We start from the raw sequence: 24,975 nt of genomic DNA on the forward strand, positions 1-24,975 counted from the left end.
ATAACCAACGAGCGCTTACTTCACTCACTCTCGCTTCATGTTTGTTGGTTTTCTTCATCTGCTCGGGTGGGTAGTTTGAGGTGACAATATGTGTATCTGTCGCCTCCGATGGGCTTGCTGCACCTCGTAGCGCCTCCAAATTTACACGCGCTTGAAGTTCTCAAGGCCGCTGCCTACAATACTGCAGTTCTCCACCTTCATGGCCTGCTGCACGGCCTCCTCGCTGAACTCCGTGGAGGGCAGCACGACCTGCGAGCTTTGACCAATTGCGGCGAACGGGCCCAGCGAAAGGCCAGCCTCCTCGCCCGTGAGCAGGATCTTGTCCGACGCGGTCAGGTTCAGGCTGCAAGCAAGCAAGCACAACAGTTAGTGACCCAGCCACCAAAATATTTCCCGTCTGCGTTCGAACGAACCTCTTGGCGAGCTTCTCAGCGCGCTTGAGCAGGTCGCCGTGCGTGAGCACCGCGCTCTTCTTGGGGTTCTGTCCCTCCACCTCTGCACCAAATAACAATAACAAAAAATTAGCCACCACGATCAACGAGTAATAATAGTCTGCAGCCAGCGAACGCACTCGAGTACGTGACGGCGAGCGGCGTCTTGTCGCTCAGCGTCTTGGTCACGGCCTTCATGGCGTAGGGCTCGGCGTTGTTGACCATCATGCCGTTGAGATTGATCATGCCCTCCACCGGCTCCCAGCTCGTGGTGATGACGCTGTGCAGGTGGCGGAACTGCTTGGGGCGGAACACCTCCATGCGCTCGCGGACTTAACAGTCATAACAACAACAACAACAACAACAGTCTCCATCAGCCTCTCACCCTCTATCCAACGCTCCAAGCAATGCAGTCTCACAGGTGGCGAGCTCCGGGAAGAGGCCCTGCACGATCTCCGTCTGGTTGCGGCCCGCCTGCTTGGGCTCGAACACGAGGCCCGCGGCCTGGCTGTCGTGCAGGATGAAGGCCAGCTCCTCGGCCTGGGACACCTCCGGCTCGATGACGGCCAGCGTGAGGCCCGCGCGCGCGGCCGCCAGCTGCGTGAGAACGTTCTCGGCGCTGTTGGGCAGCCAGAGCGCCACCACGTCGCCCGCGCGGAACTGCAGGTCCAGGAAGCCGCTGGCCAGCTCGTCCACGGCCGCGTTGAGCTCCTTGAAGCTCCAGCGCACGTCCTGCTTGACGCTGCGCAGCGCCTCCTTGTGCGGAAGGCGCGCCACGGCCTCGTCCAGCGCCGCGCCCACCGTGCTGGCGGCGCGCGCGCCCATGGCTGCGCGCATGAGGCCCTTGGAGCGAGCGAGAGCGAGCATCTTGGCTGTGTGTCTGGTCACCCCCGGAATGCCGAAATGAGCGGCCCGCGCGGACGTCTACCGGGTAGTCAGGGAGGTAGTCAGCTAAGTGTGTATTCTATGTGGACCACGTGATGTTACCCATTTTTGCTTTGGATAAAATGGGCTCATTAATTATAGCAGGAGGCACGAAGGATGCTGGTGCCCGTGGTGGTGGACGCGGCGGCGCGCGAGTGGAGTCTGCTCGAGTTCCAGGGCGACCTGCTGCCCGCAGACGGCTCGGATAAGCCGGACCTGCGCGCGCTGGATGTGGGCACGCTGCGCTACGGCCACGGCGGCAACGAGATCACGCTGCGCATCGGCAACCACGTGCTGGCCGGGAAGGTGGCCAAGCTGCCCAAACCGTTCGCCATCCTGCAGAAGGACGGCGGGGACGGAGACGCCGTCGTGGCTGGAGACCAGGACCAGGACCAGGACATGGACCAAGCCAAGGCCAAGCAGACCAAGTACGAGGTCGTGGGCGTCGCGCGCACGCGCGTCGTGTTCACGACGAGACCCAAGCCCGTGCTCGGGTAGATACATGTAGATAGATTGTACGATAAAGCTCACACGGGATGAACAATGCATCAGTGACCATATATAAAGCATTTCGTTACTTGTCCTTCACCTCCTTCATTTCTCTCCTCCTCCTTCCCTGCAGGCAGGTATCGGTAGGCAGGTTGGTGTCTGTCTGACGGCTGCTCGTACGCCATTGTTACAATGCCTGCGAGCCGTTGAGTGTCCGGCGGGTGCCGCCGTTGACGTTGAGGCCGGCAGGGGACTCGAAGTTCGAGTAGCTGGCCTCCTGCGGGGTCAGCGCCGCCGCCGAGTAGTGCGACGACGAGCGCCGCACCTGCGAGCGCAGGAAGCTCTGCGAGCGAGACACGCGCGCCACGAAGGACGGCGCGTTGCGCGCGGCCTCGGCGTCCTTGCGCATCTTCTTCTCGCTCTTGAGCTCGATGGCGCCGTACTTGGAGCTGGCGCACACGACGAACATGAAGACCGTGAGCAGCAGGCACAAGCCGGCGAAGGCCAGGTGGCTGATAGCGAACGACGGCTCCGCCACGTAGATGCCGGCCTGCACGGCGTAGTACACGACGAACGACATGATGATGTAGCGGCCGTTCTGGTAGGGCGGGAACACCTCGATCGCCGTGATCCACGTGCCGCACGTGAGACTGAGCGAGCCGCTGACGAACACGAGGAAGACCAGGATCTGCGTGATGACGCTGCTCTCCTGGTCGGCCAGGCCCATGGCACCGCACGCGAGCGACAGCGCGGCCGAGAACGGGAGAATGTCCTTGAAGATCGTCTTACGGCGCAGGTTGTCGACCGTGAGCAGGCTGAGCACCGCGCCCACGAACGTCATGACACCGTAGTAGATCTGCCACTTGGACGTCTGCGCGCCAGACTGGCTGGGGGACGGCTGCACGAGCACGCGGTGCAGCAACGCGCCGGACGTGAACAGTGCGAACGTGGCCTGGAGCACGATCACCAGCACGATACGGAACGGCATGTTGACGCGACCTTGCTTCACCACGAACGAGTCCTTGAGCTCACTCACTTCCTCAATCACGTCGTGACGCTGTCGCAGGCGCGTCAACGCGGCTTCGGCCGCCTTCGGGTCGTTCTTGCGGCGGTACTCCCAGTAGTGACTCTCAGGGAGGAAGAACATGGCCGGCACAAGCAGCACGATCGGGATGATACCGAAGATAAACTGCCACTGCCAGTCATGGTACGGCGAGTTGCCCCAGTCCTTGGACATGGTCGTGGCGTTCAAGTCGTTGATCAGCACGGCCTCGATCATGTAGCCCAGGGCAGCGCTGGTGAGGAACAGCAGCACACCTTTGCCCTTCCAGCCTTGCATACAGATCTCGAAGTTGTACAGGGGGCACACAAGCGAGAGCATGGCGATACCCGCGGATGCCAAGCAGATTCCGATCAGCGCCATAGAGCTCGACTCCAGCCACACGAGCGCACAGCCAGCGAACGTCACAAAGCACGAAATCTCGATCGTCCAGCGACGACCAATAACGTGCGCCAAGCCGCCGCTCATCATAACGCCTACAGCAGCTGCACCAGCCGCGTACACCTTGATCATAGTCAAATTCAAGGCGCCGTCCAGCGTCTCGTTGTTGTAGTAAATGAACGACTCGTTCACAAAGTTGTCTGCGGACGAGTTCACATATCCCAATGAGAAGATGAGGCAGGTCAACCAGCCGTATGTGAAGCCGCCAAGGCCGCCCACGACAACACTCAAAGAGGCCGCGAACTCGCTTCCAGAGCTCAGCGCGCGCGAGAAACCGCCGTTGTACATCATGCGCGTTTGAATCGTCTTCATGAACGGGAATGCCGACAGCACCAGCAGGGGAACGGCCAGGAACAAACCCACAATCACATCAAAGAAGAAGGCAAGCTCGCGCACAAGGCCCCACTTAGCAATCGGCAGACCGAACAATCCGTGCAGCAGTTGCAAGTAGTGCAGCAGCGCAAACAGTCCCGTGAAAATGGCGATCGTCAGCGAGAACGACTTGATTCCATCCCAATCTTGCATCGAACCCACGACAAAAGGGGCTACACCAATGATCAACACCATAAGTACATACAGCATGCCACGCGGAACGCGGGCCTTGTTGCGCATGCACATTCCGAGGCCAAAGCCACCGATCCACAGCAAAACTGCAATGCCGCCGATACATCCCAACAGCATTCCGATGTCGCTCAACTTGAAGGAATAGATAAAGATATAGTACATGACCAGTGGGTGACGGAACTCGCGCACTGCGTAGACGAAGCGGCTCATTGGGCCGATAGGGTACATCAGACTGGCCTCATAGTTGTAGAAATCGTTCCACGTGTCTGTCGGTCCTGAAGGGTTGTTGCTCGGCAGCAGCCTCTCGTCGTTTTCCTCCTCCCGCACAGACATGAGCCACGAAAGCCAATACGTGATATCCACTCGAGTCTTGGAAAAGTCCAGGCCGTCAGTGTTAAACAGGAACGGCGCGAGCAGCCAGCACGTGCCGAGCAACCACACAGCGAACGAAGCGATGCCGTAATCTTGGCCCTTCGAGCTGTACGAGTTGAGGAGCGTGATGTTCGACGGGATCTGATCGGGGTCCTTGTCACAGTCAAAGTCCGCAGTGGCACAGAACTCAGCCAGCACATTCGTACCGATGTTGAAGTTGCCGTACGTGCCGAAGATGATCATCAAACCCATCAGCTCCACAGCCTTGCGGTAATGGGACGCTGCATACTCCTTGTAGAAGTTCACGAGAGTTTCACGAACGATGGCGAAACCACGACCGGTACCGCGGTACTTGGAACCACCGCGCATGAGAGCAATGTCGTAGAAGTGCGACTTTGTACCAGTCTCGAAAATGTAGAACACCGGGCCCAGAGTCACGATAAGCTCGACAAAGTTGACCACAGCCTGGTGCCAGCCGTACTCCACAAACAGCGTGGCAATCAGCGGAATGGTCATCAGCATACCGAACTGGAAAATGAATTGGGTGTTCATCACTTCAGCGAGATCATCCAGGTAGCTTGTCGTAATAATGGCAGACTCTTCGATCTGTTCGTGCAGCACTATGTAAACCTTGCCGTAAGCGTACGCGAACACACACAACACCACCAGCGCGTTACAGATGTAGAAACCCATGTGGCCGTAGAACATCGAGTTCAGGCGGAAGAAGTCCATGCCGGCACCCATTCGGTGCGACTCGCGACTCAATGAGCTTTCAGCACTACCGTTTGCCAGTTTTGCCTCGAAAGCGTTAATCTGACTCAGCGTCACATCACGACCCTTGCCACACTGCATGAACTCTTCGTGAGTAACCTTCTCGCCACGAAGCGCGACGTTGTAACCAGCGAACACATCTTCCGACAAGTTGATTCCCTTGCTGGCCTTCGACACTCCACCATTGGACATAATAAATGACTTCTCGAACACATCAGGGTGACCGTAGTGCATACGACTCTGGAGGGGGTTCGCAAGCACACGCTGCGTCAGACTCACGAACACCAGCTCTTGCAGCGTCATGAAGTGTGCCAAAGATGATGCTCGGCCCGTGAAAATGTGCTCCTTCATACCAATAATGGTGACATTCTTTCCATTCGCCGTAGCCGTAGCCAGGAAGTTGGGGATCTTCAGGGCTTCTTCGAAGTAGTGTTCTTGGTTCATATCAATTGTCTGAATGTACTCACCACGAGTAAACGGGATCGCGACGTTCTGGTTCTCAGGCTTACCCTCACCAATCATCGGGTTTCCAGGCAATTCGTAGCGGTAAACTTCGACGATTTCATCACCATCCGACTTAACCAGCACACAGTCAAAACGAGGTTCGGTGCCACTGCCAGCGGGTGGGCGAATCGTATCCACATAGCTCACACGCCAGTTCGGGTACTTGCGCATCAGAAGGTCAATATCCGAAGCACGCGAATCCCCAGCCGCGAGTTGATCGGCGTAAATCTGGCAACTGGTCACGTACGAGAACTTGAGACCAGCAATGCGGTCCATGTGCTTAATTTTTTCCAAGTGCGAGATGTTTTCGTCGGAACCGATTTCGAGCCAACGCAACATTTTCAGCGCATCTTCGTACATCATCATGCCGTGCACAGTACGTGCCAGCGTTTGTCCGCGCATCGATGCCCACAAACGAACCTGGGTCGGCGTCTCCGCAAGCGCTTCATCCATAGAGGCCACACCCACACGCTCGAGGAAGTTGCCCCATTCGTCATCGTGGAAAGTAACCAGGTACTTCAAAATGCTGAGATCGCGGCCCTTTTGCTCCACCTTGCGGAAGAGCGGGTTCGAGTCCACACGTCCGTTCAGCTCATCAATCGAGAACAGCACGGTTTCATTGTAGTACGGCGTGACAACGGAGAACGACTGCATCGCTGCAATCGAGGGGATGCTCGGGATCTTCATGTGCAGCGAGTTCAAGAAGAAACTCATGCGGCGCTGAGCTTCATGGCAACGAGGCAATGCGTCGGCAGCATCCAGTGTCAGCAAGAAGAAAAGTCGCGTGGAAAGCGAGACAACGCTCTCATTCGAGCTCGGCGAGGTCGTACGCGTCGGCGAGTTGGAGTCACGCTGGCTAATGCGGTCAGCGAAGATAGACAGCAACTGCTCCTTCTGGTAAGCAAGGTCCGGCGTCATCTTGGCGAACGTCGACTTGCGTAACTTCTCCGCCATCCATTCTTCCTCCAACATCAGTTCAATACTTTTCAATAGAGCATCCACACGCTGCACGACGACGAGCACCTGGTCGTGCGGGAAGCCCATTGCGGCACCTAAGGGGCCAACAGTTGGCTCCGGTAGATCCAAGATACTCGCAAGCAAGTCAACGACATTCTCGCGCACCAATCCAATGTGCGTGAGATTCACCACGCCGCTCACACGTCCACCCGCCAGAATCTGGTGGAAAACACCGACGAGATCCGAGTCCTGGGGGCCCAAAAGCTGGCGCAATATCTGGAACAAGATGTCAACACAGTTGTTGGCACAGCCCAACACTCCAGCTTTCTTCAGCTCCTTGAAGAGTTGGCCATCGCTCATACGCTTGGTCTTAGACTTCGCGGCAATATCCGCGGCCGCTTGGGCCTCTCCAGCGATCAAAAACACAGGCTCCTCGACAGCTCCCGTGTCTGAAATCTGGTACTGAAGAATGGCAGTCTCGCGGTCATCCAGCAAATCGGACAAGCGGAAGCTGCTCACGATTTCGTTCCACACGACTGCGAAGCGCAGACGGCTGTTGGCATCGGGGGCAACAGAGCTTGACGACAGGGGGTTATTGTTGATGGCGAGTTGGCCACGGGCGGCAGCAGATACCACCTTTTCGTCGAACAGGTTAGGCGCCTGCTGCAGACGCGTCACGAACTCCTTGATGCGTGCCGAGTGTCCGATCTTGAGACGGAATCCAATCCAGGCACCCACAATGGCCTGCGCGATGGCGAGCCAGATCTGGGAGTCGTAAATGTACACGAGCACCACCGGGGCCCACATCGAAGCCAAGAATGCGATGTTGTGGTTCGACTCGATGATCCCGTTCTCGAGCTGGGCGGTAGACACATCCACGCTGTAGATTTCGACGCTAGGCCCAATCAGAGGCTTCACCATGAGCTGCAGATTGAACATGAACTTGCACACGAAGATGACCGTCCAGAACAAGCCGTAGCCGAAGAAATCCCCCCAGCTCTGACCCATCGTGCGACCAATGTACTGCTCACGCGTTCCGTCGAGCGAGCTCAGGAAGGCCGAGCGCCAGATAACTCCACGGAAGAGCATCTGCATGATGGACGAGAGCACGATGGGCACCATGTAGATGCCGATGAACACTGGAGCCATCGTGAGCAAGTCGCTCGAGCCCACGAGCTTCTCGTACGGCGCCGCGTTCACGGCCGTGAAGAGGCCGAAGAACACGGTGTGCCACACGAGCCGGCAAAACACCGACAAGGCGTACATCATGCGGCCGAAGACGCGCGTACCGTCGAGCCAGATGTCCAGCACCACCTTGAGCGCCAGCAAGCCGCTGATCGACATGAAGATGGAGTAGAATGCGTGGTTGCGGATGTCCGAGATGTCGGACGTGAAGAAGTTGCTGTAGAAGTTGAACCCGTCCGTGTTGTCGGGATCCGAGCGGTACGCCACGTAGCCGATCACGACCAGCACGTGCAGCATGACGAAGAGGAAAAAGTAGATGCGGAAGAAGGCCAGGAACGGGTTGCAGAAGCTGCGGCGCTCCTTGAACGTCTTGTACTCGCGCACGTTGACGGCCTCCGCGACGTTGAACTCGTCGAAGTTGAGGCAGACGTCGCGCCAGAAGAACTCGTTCACGTCGTCGTAGTTGGTCACGTTCTTGTGGTCCACGCCCGCGCCGTTCTTCTGCGGCGTGACGTCGCGCATCTTGGCCACGACCGAGTACAGCGGCCGCACGACGCGGCGCAGGAACGCGCCCTCGGGCGCGTTGGGCATGTTCTCGAGGCCGTCGAGCTTGGCCGCCATCTTGTGGTACAGGAAGCACAGGCACTCGGGCATGAAGCGCAGGTTGGCGCTCTCGCCCCAGATGAGCAGGAAGAGCGCCACCTGGCGCTCCGCGGCGCCCGCGTACGGCGCCGTGTCCAGCAGATAGGGCTGCGTGCGCAGGAACTGGCACCACTTGACGTAGTTGCGGAAGAACTTGGCGTGGATGGTCTGGATGGCGTTCTCCGTGTCCACGGGTGTCACGGCGGCCTCGAGGATGCGCGACTCGTAGTTGAGCACCCAGCACTCGAAGTGCTCCTTCTGGTTCAGCACGTTGCCCTCCTGGAAGCCGAACTTAGCCTGCAGTAGCTCGAACGAGCCGGCGCCCGGGCGCGGCGGCCGCGCGGGCCCCGACGCCGTGAGCGCCGCGATGGGCGCTTGGCCCTGCTGCAGCGGCGGGCGGCTGATGCTCACGCCGCGCTCGGCCGCCACGTCCTCCACCGTCTGGTAGTTGGAGGCCGCGCGGCGGCGCGGGGGCGCGGCCGACAGCTGCCGCTGCAGTCCGTGGTCTCCGTGCTTCTCCTTCTTCATCTAGTTTTGCCTAAGTCTCCTTCCTACCGAGGGGCCCTCGGTGCGCGCTCTGGAGTCGGTCCGTCCGTCCGTCGCGGGGGGGGGATGTGAGCCTGTGAGCGCGCGCGCTTGGTCCGACGCTGCTGAGCTGTGGATTAGCGGGGCGGAGTGCCGAGTGCGGAATGGGCGCGAGCTTTTCGCCTCGCTTTCCGTTTCCCTTGCTTTCACTCTCGAGCGTCGAGCAGATTGTTCGGAGCGGGACGTGTGCGAGTGTGTGCGACCCTAGCCCTCGCTGGTTGACTGGGAGATTGTATGGCCGCCTGCTAAATAAAATTTGTTTCGGGAAGCGCCGAAATAGGTTCAGGAGCCTCCTACAGGCGCAGCGGAGGGAGCAAGTTTGGAAGATGTGTGCATTGCAAGTAAGTAGCATGGCGCCATGGGGTGAGGAGAAGCGCGGCTAATGGAGCGCTAGATGCTAGCGGACGCTGGGTCCCATTATTGCTCTCGTCCGCGAGCCAAGGACGCAAGGGCGGAGGGCGGAGCTACTGGAGAAAAAAGAGACAGAGATCGAGTAGTCAGACCAATTTTCTCCCGCTTAAGTTACGGGTACTGCGCCCAACGACGGGACGACCTCGGCTAAGTGCTACTCTCGATACTGCCGCGCCTTCGTCCAGCTGTCACCTACGACAGAGTGAAAACAGCCACGATACTTAAGCGGGAGATTAGGACCGAAATAAGTGGGACCACCCGCACCAGTCATTGTGGATCGGAGCTGCTCGAACCCAAGCGTGGAGCTCATCGAAGCAGTTAGCTGCGGCACGCACGCCGGCACTTTCCTAGTGACGTGGACGCCCAAGCGCTCGACACTGTGTTGGGGCCTGTCACTGCCTGCTGGCCCCGGACAGGCCTCGCCTCCGCTCCTGACGTGGTGGCCGCCACCAACACCTGGCGCTCCCCATGCATCGCACCGAATAGCGGGCGCATAGTGGCCGCAAGTCACGGCCAGTCGAGTGGGACGCACAGCATCGGCGCGCTCTGAGAAATGTATCGCCACTTGGCGATCGACTTGGCCAGGGGAGCTTTCGGACATGGCTACATCACTGAGAAGACGAGTTGGCGAAGAGCATGGAAAGCGCGTACATGTACACGCAGCGTGACAATCCCGCCGCACAGCTATTGCTCAAGATGGGAAGAAGCAGTTGAAGTGCCTGCCCCATGCGAGCATGCGGCATCTGCCGCTCGGTTACCGCGCTCGAAAATACGGCCGGGAAATTTGAGCGACGGCTTCAACTCGCCTTGAATACAGTACCCGATGGAGTCCGATGTTGGCGTGGCTGGGCAAGTGCAGCTCCCGACATACATGTAGTGGTGGTGATTGTTTGCGTAAATTGCTGCATTTCGAATCCAGGAACTAAATCGCTCATGGTTGTCGTACCTACGAACCAGCTAGAACGTCCGCCGGAAGCTTTCCGAGCCCGGAGCGCTGCAGAGTGTTGCGATGTCATCTAGGTGCTCGTCAATGTGGCTTCGTGTGCTTCGTAGTACGTCCGGACTAAGCTGCCACGCATACTTTCATTAGTGGAGTCTTTATGCAAGCGAGTTCGGGGCAAGAAAAATGAATCGGCATCGACATCCTCCCGCAAGTAGAAAGTGAAGGGATAGCTAAGGTCTTAGCTATCCATTGCTTGTATGGAGGCTTTCGTTTGGAGGTACAGTCTCCTTGCGGTGCAGCATTGTGCTGTGGTCATGCCGATATTGACGTTCCACGTGCAACGACGGCCGAAGTGTGTACAGCTCTACTTCAGCTTTACTCTGCAAGAACACAAGACAGCATTGTGGCGTTATTTCAGTGTCCATTGCTAACATTATTTGTTTCTGTCTCGCTTCGATCTATCTACTCGCCGGCACGGGCTCCGTGCCGAAAGGAGCCAAGTGAGGTCCATGCTGCCAGCCACGGTAGTGTCAGGGAGCAGGAGCCGCCTCGTCTTGCAAGTCGTCCTCTTGGTCATCCCCGCAGAGAGCCTCAAGGCAAAGAGGAGACGGATCGAAACGATTGAAAAATGTCGGGGAGACTGTGTCGTCATGACATTGATACAGTCAGCAATGGGGTATCTTCTCTGCTGGTCGGAATTTAGTTCTTGTACTTCATGTCCTCCTCGCTGAAGCCGATGGTGGGGAACTGACGCACAAACGCAGTCACGTCGGCCTTGAGCGCGTCCACCTGGCCCTTCGCCTCGGCGTCGGCAGCGACGAAGTCCTTGAAGTCCTTCACCTTCTTCATGCCCTGCGCGCGAGCGCGCTCGTTCAGCTCAGCCGTGAGCTTCACACCGTTGTCAATGAAGGCAGCCACCTGCTTGAAGTCCTCCTCTGTGCAACCGCGCGTCGTCAGGGCGGGGGCGCCCAGACGAATGCCGCCGGGCACGAAGGCGCTCTTGTCGCTGGGCACTGTGTTCTTGTTCACAACCATGTTGGCGCTCTCGAGCACAAACTCCACGCGGGCGCCGTCCACGCCGCGCGACTTCTTCACGTCCACCAGAGCCAGGTGGTTGTCCGTGCCGTTGGAGATGATCTCGTAGCCACGCTCCATGAGCTCACCCGCCAACGCGCGCGAGTTGTTGATCACCTGCGTCTGGTAGGCCTTGAACTCCGGGCTCTGCGCCTGGAGCAGCGCCGTGCTGAGCGCCGCGATGGTGTGGTTGTGCGGTCCGCCCTGGAGGCCGGGGAATACGGCGAAGTCGATCTTCTGCTGCAGGTCGTACATGACCTCCTTGCCGCTCTTCTTGTCCACGTGGTGCACGCCCTTGCGGTAGAAGATCATGGCGCCACGCGGGCCGCGCAGCGACTTGTGCGTCGTCGTGGTCACCACGTCGGCGTACTCGAAGGGCGAGGGCACGACGCCCGCCGCCACCAGGCCGCTGATGTGCGCCATGTCGGCGAGCAACACGGCGTCCTGCTGGTCACAGATCTCGCGCATGCGCGCGTAGTCGATGTGGCGCGAGTAGGCGCTGGTACCGGCCACGATGAGCCTGGGGCGGAAGAGCGCGGCCGACTTCTCGAGGCCGTCGTAGTCGATGAGCCCCGTGCTCTCGTCCAGGCGGTAGGGCATGCTCTCGAAGAAGATGGACGTAGCCGAGATCTTCTTGCGGCCGAGCTGGTAGCCGTGCGACAGGTGGCCGCCGTGCGGCAGGTCCAGCGCCATGATGCGGTCGTGCGGCGCCAGCAGCGCCGTGTACACCTGGAAGTTGGCGGGCGAGCCGGACAGCGACTGCACGTTGACTCCCCACTGCTCCGGGTCAAGGTTGAAGACCTCGAGCGCGCGCGCGCGGCAGAGCTCCTCGGCCTCGTCGATGATCTGGTTGCCGCCGTAGTAGCGCTGGCCCGGGTAGCCCTCCGAGTACTTGTTGGACATGACGGAGCCCAGCGCGTCCAGCACGGCCACGGACGTGCAGTTCTCGGACGCGATGAGGCTGATGCAGTCGCGCTGGCGCTGCTTCTCGCGCTCGATGATGTCGAAGAGCGCCGGGTCCGACTCGGCCAGCGGCTTGTTCATGGCGGCGGCCCACTGCAGGCTCTCGCTCGAGGCGTGGCGGCGCGACATGAGAGCCGCGCGGCGGGCGGGGACGCGCAGGAAGCCGAGCATCTTGTGGGTGGCGGGGCGGAAGCGAATGCGGGAATGAGCAAGATCGGCGGCAATACAGGGATACCACTCACTAACTTAGCATTTCTTAATTGTACCAGATGAAGTATGTGCGGTGGACAAAGTTAATGCGTGCTTGGATTGAAGCTGCGATGCGCGTGTTGTCACGGTCATTTTGCACCAATGGCTGGCGGATTGATTAGACGGCCCGAACGATGCACAGGTTTACGGTTGCAGTTGTTGCAGCACAGCATCGGCTTTGTTGTCCTGCTGCTCAGCTTCCTGCGCGATTCGACCAGGGCCTTCTAGTCGCTTCGCTCTTCGGTTCCCCGCTCAATCTCCCAGACGTCGATCCGGTCCGTGGAAAACTGCGGGTGCAGACTCGCAGCTGGGACGCGCGTCTTGACGAGGTGGTGGCGCTCCAGCTCGCTGAAGAGCAGGCGGTCCGACACAATGCTGCGCTTCTGGTACGACATGAGGATGCGGGTCTTAATACTTGAGTGGCGCAGCAGCGTATCGAAGGTCGCCACCAGCGGTGGAATGAGCTCCTCGACCCACACAACGTCCGACGCCAACAGGAAGTCGATATCGCCCAAGTCCGTTGGCGGATTGAACCAGTCCAACACACGCGTGGAGATGTCGCTGTCGACGGGTTTGCCTGCGTTTGCAGCGAGTTTCATCGTCTCGGCGACATTCTTGGCGAGGTTGTCGACAACGTAGTCGAGGTCTGTGAGAATAACCTGTCGTGCCCCTAGCAGTGCAGCAGAGATGCCCACCAGCCCCGTTCCAGCGCCCAGCTCCACAATACGACTTCCTGCAATGTCACCACGCCGCTGATGCTCCAGGTACCTGGCTAGCACAACGGATCCGTCCCACGTCGTCAACCCCGTGCCCTTGCCTGAGTTTCCCACCTCGCCGATATGCACCACCCTCCCGTCGATAGCAAACTGGTCGCCCTCCGCCACATCAAGCCCAAAGATCCTTGAGGGTAATGCTAGACAAGTGTGGCCAGGGAAGAGCTCATCGGCGTTGGTGAGCGTCACGCTCAATCTTGACCGGCGTCCGAGCTGCGAGATCTCTTCCAGTGGAGTGAACTGCTGTGTCTTTTGGTCGTAAACCTCAACTGCCATCTCCAGTTCCTTCGCTGCTTGATACCCATCTTCAGCGGTTGCTAAATGCTCTGTGAACTGCTGTCGAAGCACGGCGTCTAGCTCTGACACCGATGCTGGATGCTCTGGCAGTCGCAGTGTGAGTGGCGCCTGCAGAGTCCCCGGCAGTCCGAGCTGCTGCTGCAATTCCACGCGCAGCGTCAATGGTCGGTGAGTATCTGCCATGTTCGGTGCCGCAAGAACCGATAGCAGTGGTGCAATCAACGCCAGGATATGCAGCAGCGCGTGCAGCACTTGCATCGATGCTCGCCGGTCTGAGACTGACGTATCCGCTGTACTCTGTGCCACATCAAACTTGTGTCCATTTCATGTGCACACTAAAATAGAACGTTCTGGATTTAGAGCTTCTAACAGTAAATGCGGACTTCAACCACTTCAACATGCTCCGCCAATCAGCACGCGATAAGACCTCGAGGTCGTCCCCTTCAACGTTCGCCATGCCATTGCAGCTGGCATTTTGCTACAAACCTTCTCAGCGGCAGCCCGCCACACCGACGACGAAGCCACGGCGAGCATGAAGACTCCAGCTGAGCGCGGCCCCGTCCCCATCAGCGGCTACCTGTTCAAGATGAAGGCCAAGGAGCGGCTTCTCACGCCGCAGTGGAACAAGCGCTTCTTCGCCCTGGAAGGCAAGAAGCTCAAGTATTACCAGCACGAGAACTCGCCGGAGGCCTCCAAGGTCATCGATCTGCTGGCCATCGAGTCCATCCGGCGGTTCGAGAACGGCGACCACGGCGTCTACAGCTTCGTCGTTAAGACGCCGGAGCGCAGCTACTTCCTGCGCGCCGAGAGCAAGGGAGACATGAAGCGCTGGGTGCGCGGCCTCAAGGATCAGCAGGATCTGTGGCGCGCCAAGCAGGAAAAAGGCACTGCGCTGCCGGACCCGGCTGTGCGCAGACCCAAGCACTACAGCGACTTCCCGCTCGTGCCGCAGGCCAGCTCCGGCAGCCTTCGAGCCTAGTATCGTGTAATTCGAATCAATCTTACCAACTCATTGAATTGACTCCACCATTAACCTTATAAAAACGTGGAGCCCCAAACGCCTCCAATTCATACCAATCACGCTGGATCACGAGCGATACCGGGACAATACCAATATTTCTGCCTCTTGTAACCAGTGTCCGACGCTGCCGGAGGTACCATTCTATAACCCCGCAAACCTTGCCCAGCCTGGTGCGCTCTCACATAGTGCGCGGATGAGAGCGTGCCGCTTTTCCGAATCCTGCAGCAGACGCGCGAGGTCCGGCACCAGACGTCCGACGAAGTCTGGCTCGAAGGAGTCCGTTAAATACTGGTAAAATTCGTGCGCCGTGATCTGCTCGTTGCCGTACTTCCGCGTGTGAGATGTGAACGACTTCATCTTCTTCGGATCGCCGCCAAATGCCGCCAACACGGATTCCAGGATAGATTTGTGCAGCAGCTGGGCCTCCTCGCCGACCACGGGTTCGATGTCCTTGATGGGCAGCGGGACTACCACCTTGTTGCGCTTGCGACCTGCTGAAGAAGACCCAGCCCTCTCTCGTCCTTCGGACGGCGGGGATACTAGCGAGTTGCGCTGTTGTTTCTTGGACTCTTTCTCCTTCTTCACCTGCTCCTTGAAGCGAGCGAGTGCCTCCAACAGAATATTCCGCTTTGCTTCGTCGGACAAAAGTTTCGCGCTGTTCAGAATAATTTTGCCTGCACACTTCGACCCGACACACTGCCGCACCTGGTCACAGAACTCATCAGCGGTAATTTCGTCCATGCCAAATCTCCGCGAGACGTCCTTGAACTGCTCAATCACTGCCTCCTCGTTGCCTGGCGAATGCTTTTCAGCCCAAGCGGTGATGATAGCCATAATTTCAGCATAAATCGCCTTGGTTTCGAGCGAGTTTTGCTGCCGTTCCTCTTCCTGGCGCTGGCGTTCTTCAGCTTCCCGCTTGAGCTGCTCGGCCTTTTCAGCCTCAGCAGCAGCGCGAGCCGCGGCAGCTTCTTCATATATAGTCTGGTATTCCTTAGTCTGATTCTGACGGTAAGCCTTCTTGAACTCGGTGACAAACTCATCCAGAATAGAAAAGAACTCCATGGGCCCAACCTTGCGTGGATCCTCGCCAAACGAGCTAACTAGCTCTTGATACGAAGTCTCCAGCCCATTAAAGTCGCGTCCCAGTTCCTCCAGCACCTCCTCCGCGTCCTTCGCAAACGGAGTCATCACTTCATAGAACTTGTCACCCTCAATGTGATCGTTCTTTGACGCGCGCACTTGGCCCTTCAGCATGGCTAGCTCGGTATTGTAAGAAGAAAGATCCGCGCGGAGCTGGTCAAGAGACAATCTCTTCGCCTCGACAATGTGTGGTACTTCTCCTGCGAAAGTAATGACATCCGGGGCCTTCTCTTCGAGCTGGCGCAGCAAGAAGTGCATCAAGGTGACACGAGGGTCCACAGACTTAAGAGTGTGCAGCTTCATCAGAGTGTCCAGCTTAAAACCATAGGCACCACCACGAGGCGTGCTGCCGTTCAAATAATTACCGATCGCCAGAATGTGCTCCAGAACACGGCGGAATTTGTCGCTCTCTGTCACTTGATCAGTAGCAGCGACCAGCGTGTCCAACTGCGCTTGAGTTTCCAGAATACGATTTTCGAACTGTAGCTTGTACCTGAAGCACTTGATACGCTGCGTGTAGCGCGGGATTGTCAGCAGGTCAAGGAAAAACTTCTCCACGTTTCCTAGCAGCTTGACGTCTCCATCGTAATTTTTGAGCATATCAATCTCCTCCAGGGTGGGTGAAATCGAAATCAGCACGTTCAACACTTCAGACCCCAGCTTCTGGCCGTCCAAAGCGTAGATAGCATTCTTGATATCCTCCGACGACATTTTAAACCGAGCAATGGCGATCGATACATTCTGCTGTCTCTTTGGATCGAACAGGAGCACTTCCTTGGGCTGGGCCGGTACCTTTTCCGCTTCTTTCTTCTTTTCATCCATCTTCTTCGATGCTTCAACCGGGTTCTTGCGGAACATCCATTCCATCTCATCCACGTCCAGCTCCGCATGTGAGTCATTCAGCTTCATCCAGACGGTGCTACTGACTACATTGACAGGCACACGAGTCCAGAACAACGGGCGCAGCTCGACGTTCGGCTTTACCGTTTCCTTCTTAGGAAGCTGAGGCTCCTCGGGTTTCTTCGGGATTGGCTTGTTCAACTTTGAGGCTAAGCTCGCCTTCAACGCCGATGGGTCCACCTTCACCGCTTCTGTCGGAGGAGGAAGCCCAGCAAGGAGACCGCCGCCTCCATTGCCTCCAGCCGCCTTCTGGTTGGGTGACGGCGCGTCTGGCGTATCCAGCAAGTCGGTATTCAAACCTGCCGCGCTCATCTTCATTTTGACCTGCTCGGCGGGCATACCCATCTTCACCAGCTTGAAGAATTTTTCGTAAGCCGGGTCTTCCTTCACAGTCATCACCTGGTTGGCTGCCGCTGCTGGAGCTGCTGCCGCACCAGATCCGGGCATCGGAGCATTTGGCGTGTCGAGGAGATCGGGGTTCAGGCCACTCGCGCTCATTTTCAGCTTGATCTGTTCAGCCGGCATTCCCATCTTCAGAAGCTTGAAAAACTTGGCGTACTGCTCGTCGTCCTTCACCAGGGTACCACCTGTCGCTCCAGGCGGAGCCGACGTAGTATCTGCATTTGGAGCAGCACCGCCGATGATCGCATCCGGGTCATCAAGGATCGACGGGTCTACGCCAGCCGCCTGCATTTTCATCTTCACCTGTTCAGCCGGGAGCCCCATGGTCACCAACTTGAAGTACTTCAAGTAATCCGGGTGATCCTTTGCAGCAACACCCGTGCCGTTGCTAGTAGGTGCCGCTACCGCTGCGAATGGCGCAGATGCTGCTTGAGGTGCCGCTTCAGACGCACTGCGGTTGTTCGCCTGCGCTTCAGCGGCAGCAGTTGCAGCGGCGGCCGCTGCTGCAGTAGCCTCCGACACTGCGCGCGCGTGCTCCTCTTCTCTTTCGAGCCTCCGCCGCTCCGCCTCCGAAATCTTTCGCTTGAACTTCTCCACACGGTTCCGCAGCTTCTCGTTCTCCACCTGCAGCTGTGCCACGAGCTCCTCGACCTCCTTCGCCCTGGCTGCAGCGTCCTCATCTCCTTCGGGAGTCTCCAGCCCCACGTCCACTTTCTTCTTCACGGGCGCGTCGTCCTCCGATTCCTGTTCCGCCGGCGCGTCATCCTCCGATCCGTCCGTGGGCTCCGTGGGCGAGCCGCTGTTCTCGTCAATCACCATGAGGTTCGTGGTCAGCGAGTCGCGGTAGCCTCGATTGCCGCGCTCCCCGTCTGCAGCGCCCACGCCGTCCACGCTCACGGGCGACATGAGCTGCTGACGCACCGAGGTGCCGCACTCGATGCAGAACTTGACGCGCGGCGGCAGCTCGTAGCCGCACTCAATGCAGAACTTGGCCGTGCTCGCCAACTGTCATGCCCATCAGTCAGTCAATAAAACAGTTAGTCAATAGGCCAAAACACCTGGTCCAGTCCACTTCAACTTGAGTCTTCCAGCACTCACATTCGTGACTTGGGGCGCGCTCGCGGGCGCGAAGGACGATGACGACGACGAGAAGCTGCGGCGCTTGCTCACCGTGGGGCGCGAGCCCGTGATCTCGAGCGTGGCGTCGTCCTCGAGGCAGCCCATGCAGTACCACTGCGGCCGCGAGCGCTCGGGCTTCTTGCGGTCGATGGCCTTGCGCCCGCACTCCTTGCACACGGCGATGTGGCAGCTGCGGCAGTGGTGGCGGCGCCGCAGGATGTTGAACGACTTGGCGCACACGCCGCACTCGGGCTCGCGCGCGAACGCGTCGTCGGGCGCCAGGCTGAGCTTGCTGCTGAGCGACGCGCGCGTGCGCGACGTCGTGGGCGTCGCTGCGGCCGCCGCAGCAGCTGCAGCGGGGCCCAAGCCGTCGGCGTTCGTGGGCGAGAACAGGCCTTGGCGCGCGCCCTCCATGCCGGTCGGTCGCGTCGGGTCGGGCGGCTCGTAGCTCGGTCCGATGTCGCGCTTCTTCTTGTGTCCTGACTTGGCGCGGCGCTTCCTCCCTCGATGTATTGGGTTTGGGAGGTCTTTTATGCGTTCTCAGGGGCGACAAACGCATGTCGCAGGATTCGGGTTCAGCTTGACGCTTGTCCAACGTGGGGTGATGACGGCACAGGTTGCAGTGCACTGGCAAGGGCGGACTTGCACTTACACAGTGTGAGTTCCTTTTGCCGCCACCGGCCTCAACTGCACCGGCGTGGCGTAAGCGCGAGAAAATAAAGTTTGTCGCGCAGGGAATGAGGGAGGGGAGAAGGAGGAGGAAGAAATTCCAGTGCGCAGCGCTCATCGAGGAGCTAAGCTTCGGTCGACGCGAGCGCGGAGAGGACGGAAGCACTGCGCATGCTGTCGTTGACGCCCGGCGGCGTCGGGTTGTTGCTCACGGCACTTTCTTCGCGCTGCAACGCAGCGGCTGCACGCCGGCGTGGCGGCGATTTTCAAGCGTGATGCCGTGCGAGGAGCTCTGCTGGCATTTTGCTGCCAGCGCAGGTAAGGAAGCTTGTTCAACACGAGTTGCGTTGGTTGTGTGTTTTCGTGTGCGTGGTTAACAGGCAGCAGGTGGATCTGTTGGGTTACTTAAGTACTGCATAAGTATGGGGGGGGCGCAATTGGTATTTAAATGGCTTACTGGTGGCGAGTACGACACAGCCAGGAAGTGCACAGTTTGAGTGTACATTCGCGGCGCGCTTCTCTTGGTTTGATTCGAATGTTGTTCGTCTACAACTTGGTTTTGTTAAAAGTCCTTAGTGCACTACTGGTAGTTGGCTGCTGCTGTCTTCAGCGCATTCGCGCCTCGTCAGCATTGCAGCAACGTTACCTTCGGTAGATACATGAAGTCGAAGTTGATCTTGGACTCGGGGCTGGGCCAGCATCACCGGCACGCCCCGTACCAAGCGTCATGCAGCACGGTCCGCCCTGATGGGCGCCGCTGCTGGAGACGGGGAATGGCGGAAATGCTACGTGGCCGCGCGTTCCAGCAATCGTGCGTCTGGCACATGGACCATTAGTCGACACAAGTGAATGCGTTCACTGCGATGAAAGTCATCCCAAAGCTTTGATTGGGTGTCCACTTCAACCAGGTGTAGCCAAATCCACAAATGACTACTCCGAAGCACATTAGAGACTTCCAGGCAGTAGCGTGACCACTCCGAAAAAAGAACGTTTTTTCGGGTCACGCTCGCTCTGTGACTACCCCGTATACAAAACAGTTCTTCCAGGAAGTCAGAAGAACCCCGTCGAAACCGATCGGTCACGACAGTCGCTACAAAGCAGCGGACAGAAAGCTTCCAAGCTAGTCACCGAGATGCTGCTCACGTTCCTCGAGAAGCTGCCGCTGGGCCAGGGCGGCAAGGTGTTCGTCGGCACCTCCATCTGCCTCGCCATCTGCGCGTACCCCGTCATCCGCAAGCGTACGCGTCGCCGATCCATAGCCCTCTATGGTCTCTCTCTCTGTGTTGTTGGTACTGACTCCTCCTTGCTTGCACCCTGTACTGCAGAGCAAAAGGCCGGCCACGACCTCTTCTCCTCCGAGAGACCGCAGGACATCGTGGACCAGGAGACCAAGGCCCGTCGCGAGAAGCTCAACATCAAGTAGAGCGACCCCACTCATGCACAGTAGAGCGCCCTCCCTTCAGCTTGTTATTCGGACCTCCCCGAGATGGGAATATACCTGTGACTCCCTCACTATACGTAGTGCCTCACATCATGTTGTACGAGGACACCTGCACTTTGAATTGCCCGGGGCCTTTCTTCAGCAGGTAGCACTCGTTGCGGAGGATGTCCACGAAGTCCCGGAAGTCGTCCACCTTGAGCCCCATACTGTCGGCTACTTCGAGCAGATCGTCCATGGTGAACAGCGACGTGTTGCGTCTGGCCGCGGCTTTCATGAGCCGCGCCACGTACGCCTTCACCTTCTTGGCCAGACTCATGCCCCCGCTGCGGCCGAAGTCCAGGTTCCCGTCCTCCGTGGTCAGAGTGTCCAGCAGACACTCCTGCATGATGTCGACCACGTCTTGCGCGTGCTCGGCAGAGACGGTTTCGGCCAGCTCGGCTCGGGCGCGGGCTTGTGAGAGGCGGATCAGCGACTCTAGCTGACGCGTTGTGATCGGGATACTGTCGGTCGGGTTCTGTTGGCCTTCACCGGCGGAACGAAGCTCCAGATACTTCTTCTGTAGCACTGCGGCGGCCTCGGACGATAGTCGCGGGTGCACGTATCGACGCGCGTAGGCGATGAACTTGCGCACGAAGTAGAGCGGGATTGGACTCATGGTGTACTCGGCCGCATTCTGACGAAGACGGTGTGACAGCAACTGGTGATCCGAGGGCGGAGCCTCTTCGTAGCCACTAGCTGGCGGTTCATCCGCGTAGCTGCTGGAGCTCCAGGAGCCCATCGGCGCGCTGCTGTCTCTCGCGCGTTTTCTTGACTTCCGCCTACCGCGCGCGTGCGAGTTCATCACGTGTTCCGACAGGAGTCGATCGCGCTCTTCGTCCGGTCGGTCAAGCAGAATAAAGACGAGGTCGAAACGGGAAAGCAACGCGGCTTTCATCTTAAGATTCTCCCCAACTGAGCGACTGCGGTCGTAGTGTCCACCACTAGGGTTGGCTGCTGCGATGACTGACGTCCTCGCGTTCAGATTGCACACGATGCCAGCCTTGGCAATGCTGATACTCTGCTGCTCCATTGCTTCCAGCAGCGCCTGGTAGTCGATGCCCATTTTGTCGAACTCATCAATGCAGCATACACCCTGGTCCGCGAGAACGAGGGCGCCAGCTTCTAGCGCGTAGTCGCCGGATCCATCCTTCACCATAGTGACCGTTAATCCAGTCGTGGTGGTGGTATTTCCTCCGACGTACACTGCTCGTGGGGCGACCATAGACACAGCTCGAAGCATTTGGCTCTTACCCAAACCAGGATCTCCAACGACCAGCACATGAGAGTCCGCTCTTCGTACGCACGTGGTGTCTTTATCGTCCGTATTCCGCGTTCCTCCGAGTAGTGCCAGGATCAGGCCCGCTTTTACGATATCGTTGCGGTAAATTCCGGGACAAAGAGAGTGAACGAGGTGGTCGAACACGTTGCCCTGATTGATAATGTTGCTGATCTGCTCCAGGTCCTCCTTCGTGAAGTCGATATCCGATGCCTTGTCCTTGTCCTTATCTTTATCAACCTGCAGGAATGGACGCAAACGACAGCAGACACACCACAGGATCAGCAGGAGGAGCACCTGGGCAGCAGACAAGTACCAGCACTCACCTTGGCCGAGTTTTCAACCGAGTTGGCGCAGATGTACAGAATATACAAGCTGTTTGCCTGTGCACGCTTGCCGTATCTTCCTTCGTGGATTTCCGAGTTGATGCTCTTCACGACGCCGGAGATCGTCACCACGTTGCCAGGAATACAGGAGTCAACGAGATCTTCATACAGTTCCACCTCAATCTACGCACCATGTAGCTCCATTAGCCCAATTCAACCAGCAACCCCAGGGCCAGACAACCGAAAACGCACCATTCTGGGCATGCGCCCGGGTCCAACGTCCGTGGTTTCCATCTCCTGGAGCCTAACAACGCAGAAATCTCGTCAAATAATAAAACATCAACTGCTACTACAAAATAGTACTCACTTGATCTTCTGGTAGTCGACCGTATCCACCGACGATCGGTTCGGCAGCAACGTCCTCCCTCGACACGGCGAGTTCTCGCACCTCTGTGGCGGAACAAACTTTCCATCCGGGAAGGCTCGCGACGTGGCTTCGTTGCACTTGGCGCACACGAAGTCGCACCTCGTGACCAGCGGCTTAATGGCACTGACTCTCACCACTGTCCCCACGACGCTCACGAACTGGTTCACCACGTCCGCTTTCAGTGCTGCAATGGGCAGCACGGGCGTCACTCCATGCAGTCGAACCGTGATCTTGGTTCGGTCCACCGGCACACTGCGTTTCCTGGTGATATCCTCCTCCGCCTCCACGCGCAGCTCGTGACGTCGCATACACAGTGCAATACCCAGACACAGCAGCACGTCCTCGATGTTCTCGGTCAGCGCGCGCTCAAAGTCCGCCGTGCCCGTGCGAATGAGCTCCGCGTAGTGGAGCCACACCACCGTCACGTTCGGCTGCGTCAAGTCGCACTGGCAATTTAATATATTAGTACAATAAATTACAAGGTTATAGTAATACTGGGGTTGCATTACTTGCAGCAGCGGCGCCCACTGTTCGCCGTCCCGGAAGCAGTTGAGGAAGGTCATGGCGGCCTGGAAGCGGCCGTCCGTGTCGCTAATGGGGCTGTAATACTGCGCCGAGCGGGTCTCGCCCGGCTGCCGGGTGCCGATGTTGTGGTCCTCTGGGTAGTACTGATTCCACACGCACGTGGCGGCGTCCACGAGGCTGCTAGGGGACGAGTCATATTGACGCATTGCGTTGGTTGCTACAATGGAAATGATCGAGTCAGGTATATACAAATCTGAGTCAGTCTGATTCTAGAATCTGAGAAGTGGTCAAGTTGAAGTCGTCGTTTTGAAGTTTTCTTACCCCGTTAAATATTCTTGTACAGTACCAACCATTGTATGAACATGTAGCCATTTTAATGACACTTTTAAAAAGTGTTATCTGATCTATTCTTTAAAAAACTGAAACAGCTCTCTTAAACCGAGCAAACTGGCCATATCTGAAGTAAAACTCGTTTTTACTGCTTCGCTAACCTTTGCTTCTTTTTCAGGGATTCAGGCATCTCCACTACGGATCTCTTATGCTACTCTGCCTTATCCCAATCCCCGATCTCAATAAACAAAATGAGTTTGCCTCCCCCCTTCTCACTTTTCTCCTTGTCGGAGATGATCGTCGTCGACTTGGCTGCCATGAGCTCCACGAACTCCACAAGCTCGCCGTCTTCTTTCGAAATGCGGAAAAAGTCGGCGTACTGCAGGTTAGCACTTACCAAAGCATTCGATGGAACCGCCGGGTCGCCAAGGTTGCCGAAGTACGTATCGTGTAACTTTCTCACCACCACCAAGTGGATCGAAGAAGAACTCGGAACACGATCAAGAACACTTATGAGAGTTCGCACGTCTAAACTGCCCTTGCGATCCTTGCACTCGCCAGAAAGCCCGCATTCACTTGAGACGAATCTAAAATCAATCCGCTCAGAATCAGCAACACGACACAGGTTGGCGAACTGGGCACCACTACCCCGCCACGCATCCAGAAACGAACTCGGCCACTCTGTGTTAGGCGCCGACAGAAACGGGATCGTGCTCGTGTTCTTGGCATGGTTTGATGGAATATCAACCTCCGCGTCAATTTTGTCCACCACGCCCAATTCGTAGAGCAGTCTGCCTTCTTAGGCAGACTGCTCTACGAAAATAAGAACGCTGGGAATTTCACCCCGCAAAATTTCTCGCGATGGCTTGCAAGAACGACTGCGCCGGCAACAAGACTTTCGAGCGCCCTACCGCTATTTAGCTCTTGCATACCGCGGAGGTCTGTACCTCGGAAAAAGTTGTCTTGCAGCGAATGGTACAGTGAACATTTCAGTGGCCGCAACATCCCGTCCCCCTCCTCGTCCTCGCCAGAGTCATCGAATATCTTATCGTGGTCTCCCATCAGAGTCAGATGCAGCAATATATCCCTCTCCGGCGGCGGGAGCTGACAGCGAGCTGTCCACTGGTTGTCGCCTTGAAACAGTATGTCTCCACTACCCAAATCGAGCTCAAAGGGTTTCGACTCGCTAAGGCATGCAAAGTGGCCGTCGACCAGATTAGCATAGCTGTTGTCCACGCTGCAGGTGGACCCGAGAAACATGCTGACTTGTCCAAGCTCAGACTCGACAGACCGAATGCGGGCTTTGAGGCTTCGGATATGCGGTGCCAAGTACTTCGTCATATCGCTCAAGTAATGAAGCCAGTCCTCCGGAGTCTCGCCATAGTCACGGTGCCGGCTCATGTATTCCCACACTTCCCTCGCGAAAAGTGGCCGGCTGTGTTTGACGATCCAAAAGAGTCCAGCAGGTATAGTGCCGGTCCTGCGTGTTCCGACCGAATCCGAAGTGATTGCGACGCCATCTTCATTTAAGACGAATGCAGGAAGTGACGGAACCACAACACACCAAGGGGTTCTATCCTCAAAACTCGATGTAACTCGGGATCTTTCTCCAAAAAAAAAATGCGTCGTGCAGTCCCGTTGGTGGCGCTGATTACAACGGGTACCCGAAAGGAGCGGAACACACTCCTCAACAATCGAACCATTGCTTCACGCTCCTCCCGTTCC

The 24,975-nt window shown here is 57.7% G+C and overlaps 8 protein-coding genes across 8 annotated transcripts in view; 1 reads left to right on the plus strand and 7 right to left on the minus strand.

Annotated features, from left to right (window-relative positions):
- Positions 1 to 2: 2 nt before the first annotated feature.
- PHYSODRAFT_355815 (hypothetical protein) lies at positions 3 to 1,947 on the minus strand. Its single transcript, XM_009536426.1, has 4 exons — positions 851 to 1,947; positions 572 to 763; positions 414 to 495; positions 3 to 343 (listed from the first exon to the last, which is right to left on the minus strand). The coding sequence occupies exons 1-4, from the start codon at positions 1,296 to 1,298 to the stop codon at positions 142 to 144; spliced, it is 924 nt and encodes a 307-aa protein (XP_009534721.1). The 5' UTR covers positions 1,299 to 1,947; the 3' UTR covers positions 3 to 141.
- An 84-nt stretch (positions 1,948 to 2,031) lies between these two features.
- Positions 2,032 to 8,868, minus strand: PHYSODRAFT_564300 (hypothetical protein; the record flags this gene model as incomplete). Its single annotated transcript, XM_009536427.1, has 1 exon — positions 2,032 to 8,868. The coding sequence occupies one exon, from the start codon at positions 8,866 to 8,868 to the stop codon at positions 2,032 to 2,034; it is 6,837 nt and encodes a 2,278-aa protein (XP_009534722.1).
- A 2,043-nt stretch (positions 8,869 to 10,911) lies between these two features.
- On the minus strand, positions 10,912 to 12,487 carry PHYSODRAFT_361869 (hypothetical protein; the record flags this gene model as incomplete). The annotated part of the gene is made up of 1 exon (XM_009536428.1): positions 10,912 to 12,487. One exon carries the CDS (start codon positions 12,485 to 12,487, stop codon positions 10,979 to 10,981), a length of 1,509 nt encoding a protein of 502 aa, XP_009534723.1. The 3' UTR covers positions 10,912 to 10,978.
- A 302-nt stretch (positions 12,488 to 12,789) lies between these two features.
- Positions 12,790 to 13,818, minus strand: PHYSODRAFT_318381 (hypothetical protein; the record flags this gene model as incomplete). Its single annotated transcript, XM_009536429.1, has 1 exon — positions 12,790 to 13,818. One exon carries the CDS (start codon positions 13,816 to 13,818, stop codon positions 12,790 to 12,792), a length of 1,029 nt encoding a protein of 342 aa, XP_009534724.1.
- Positions 13,819 to 14,157: 339 nt separating this feature from the next.
- PHYSODRAFT_564308 (hypothetical protein) lies at positions 14,158 to 14,614 on the plus strand (the record flags this gene model as incomplete). Its single annotated transcript, XM_009536430.1, has 1 exon — positions 14,158 to 14,614. The coding sequence occupies exon 1, from the start codon at positions 14,168 to 14,170 to the stop codon at positions 14,612 to 14,614; it is 447 nt and encodes a 148-aa protein (XP_009534725.1). The 5' UTR covers positions 14,158 to 14,167.
- A 183-nt stretch (positions 14,615 to 14,797) lies between these two features.
- Positions 14,798 to 19,004, minus strand: PHYSODRAFT_352574 (hypothetical protein; the record flags this gene model as incomplete). Its single annotated transcript, XM_009536431.1, has 3 exons — positions 14,798 to 18,103; positions 18,197 to 18,505; positions 18,870 to 19,004. The coding sequence occupies 3 exons, from the start codon at positions 19,002 to 19,004 to the stop codon at positions 14,798 to 14,800; spliced, it is 3,750 nt and encodes a 1,249-aa protein (XP_009534726.1).
- A 1,002-nt stretch (positions 19,005 to 20,006) lies between these two features.
- On the minus strand, positions 20,007 to 23,126 carry PHYSODRAFT_305241 (hypothetical protein; the record flags this gene model as incomplete). Its single annotated transcript, XM_009536432.1, has 6 exons — positions 20,007 to 20,343; positions 20,417 to 21,882; positions 21,969 to 22,151; positions 22,221 to 22,272; positions 22,336 to 22,841; positions 22,905 to 23,126. 6 exons carry the CDS (start codon positions 23,124 to 23,126, stop codon positions 20,007 to 20,009), a joined length of 2,766 nt encoding a protein of 921 aa, XP_009534727.1.
- A 335-nt stretch (positions 23,127 to 23,461) lies between these two features.
- The window catches only part of PHYSODRAFT_305242 (hypothetical protein), a gene marked incomplete at both ends in the record, with an annotated part of 2,003 nt that continues 489 nt past the window's right edge, over positions 23,462 to 24,975 (minus strand). The window contains 2 exons of the mRNA XM_009536433.1: positions 23,462 to 24,045; positions 24,183 to 24,857. Of these exons, the coding sequence (XP_009534728.1) occupies positions 23,462 to 24,045; positions 24,183 to 24,857 (1,259 nt within the window). The remainder of the gene's footprint in view (positions 24,046 to 24,182; positions 24,858 to 24,975) is intronic.

This window comes from Phytophthora sojae (genome assembly GCF_000149755.1).
Source record: "Phytophthora sojae unplaced genomic scaffold PHYSOscaffold_9, whole genome shotgun sequence".
NCBI lineage: Eukaryota > Oomycota > Peronosporomycetes > Peronosporales > Peronosporaceae > Phytophthora > Phytophthora sojae.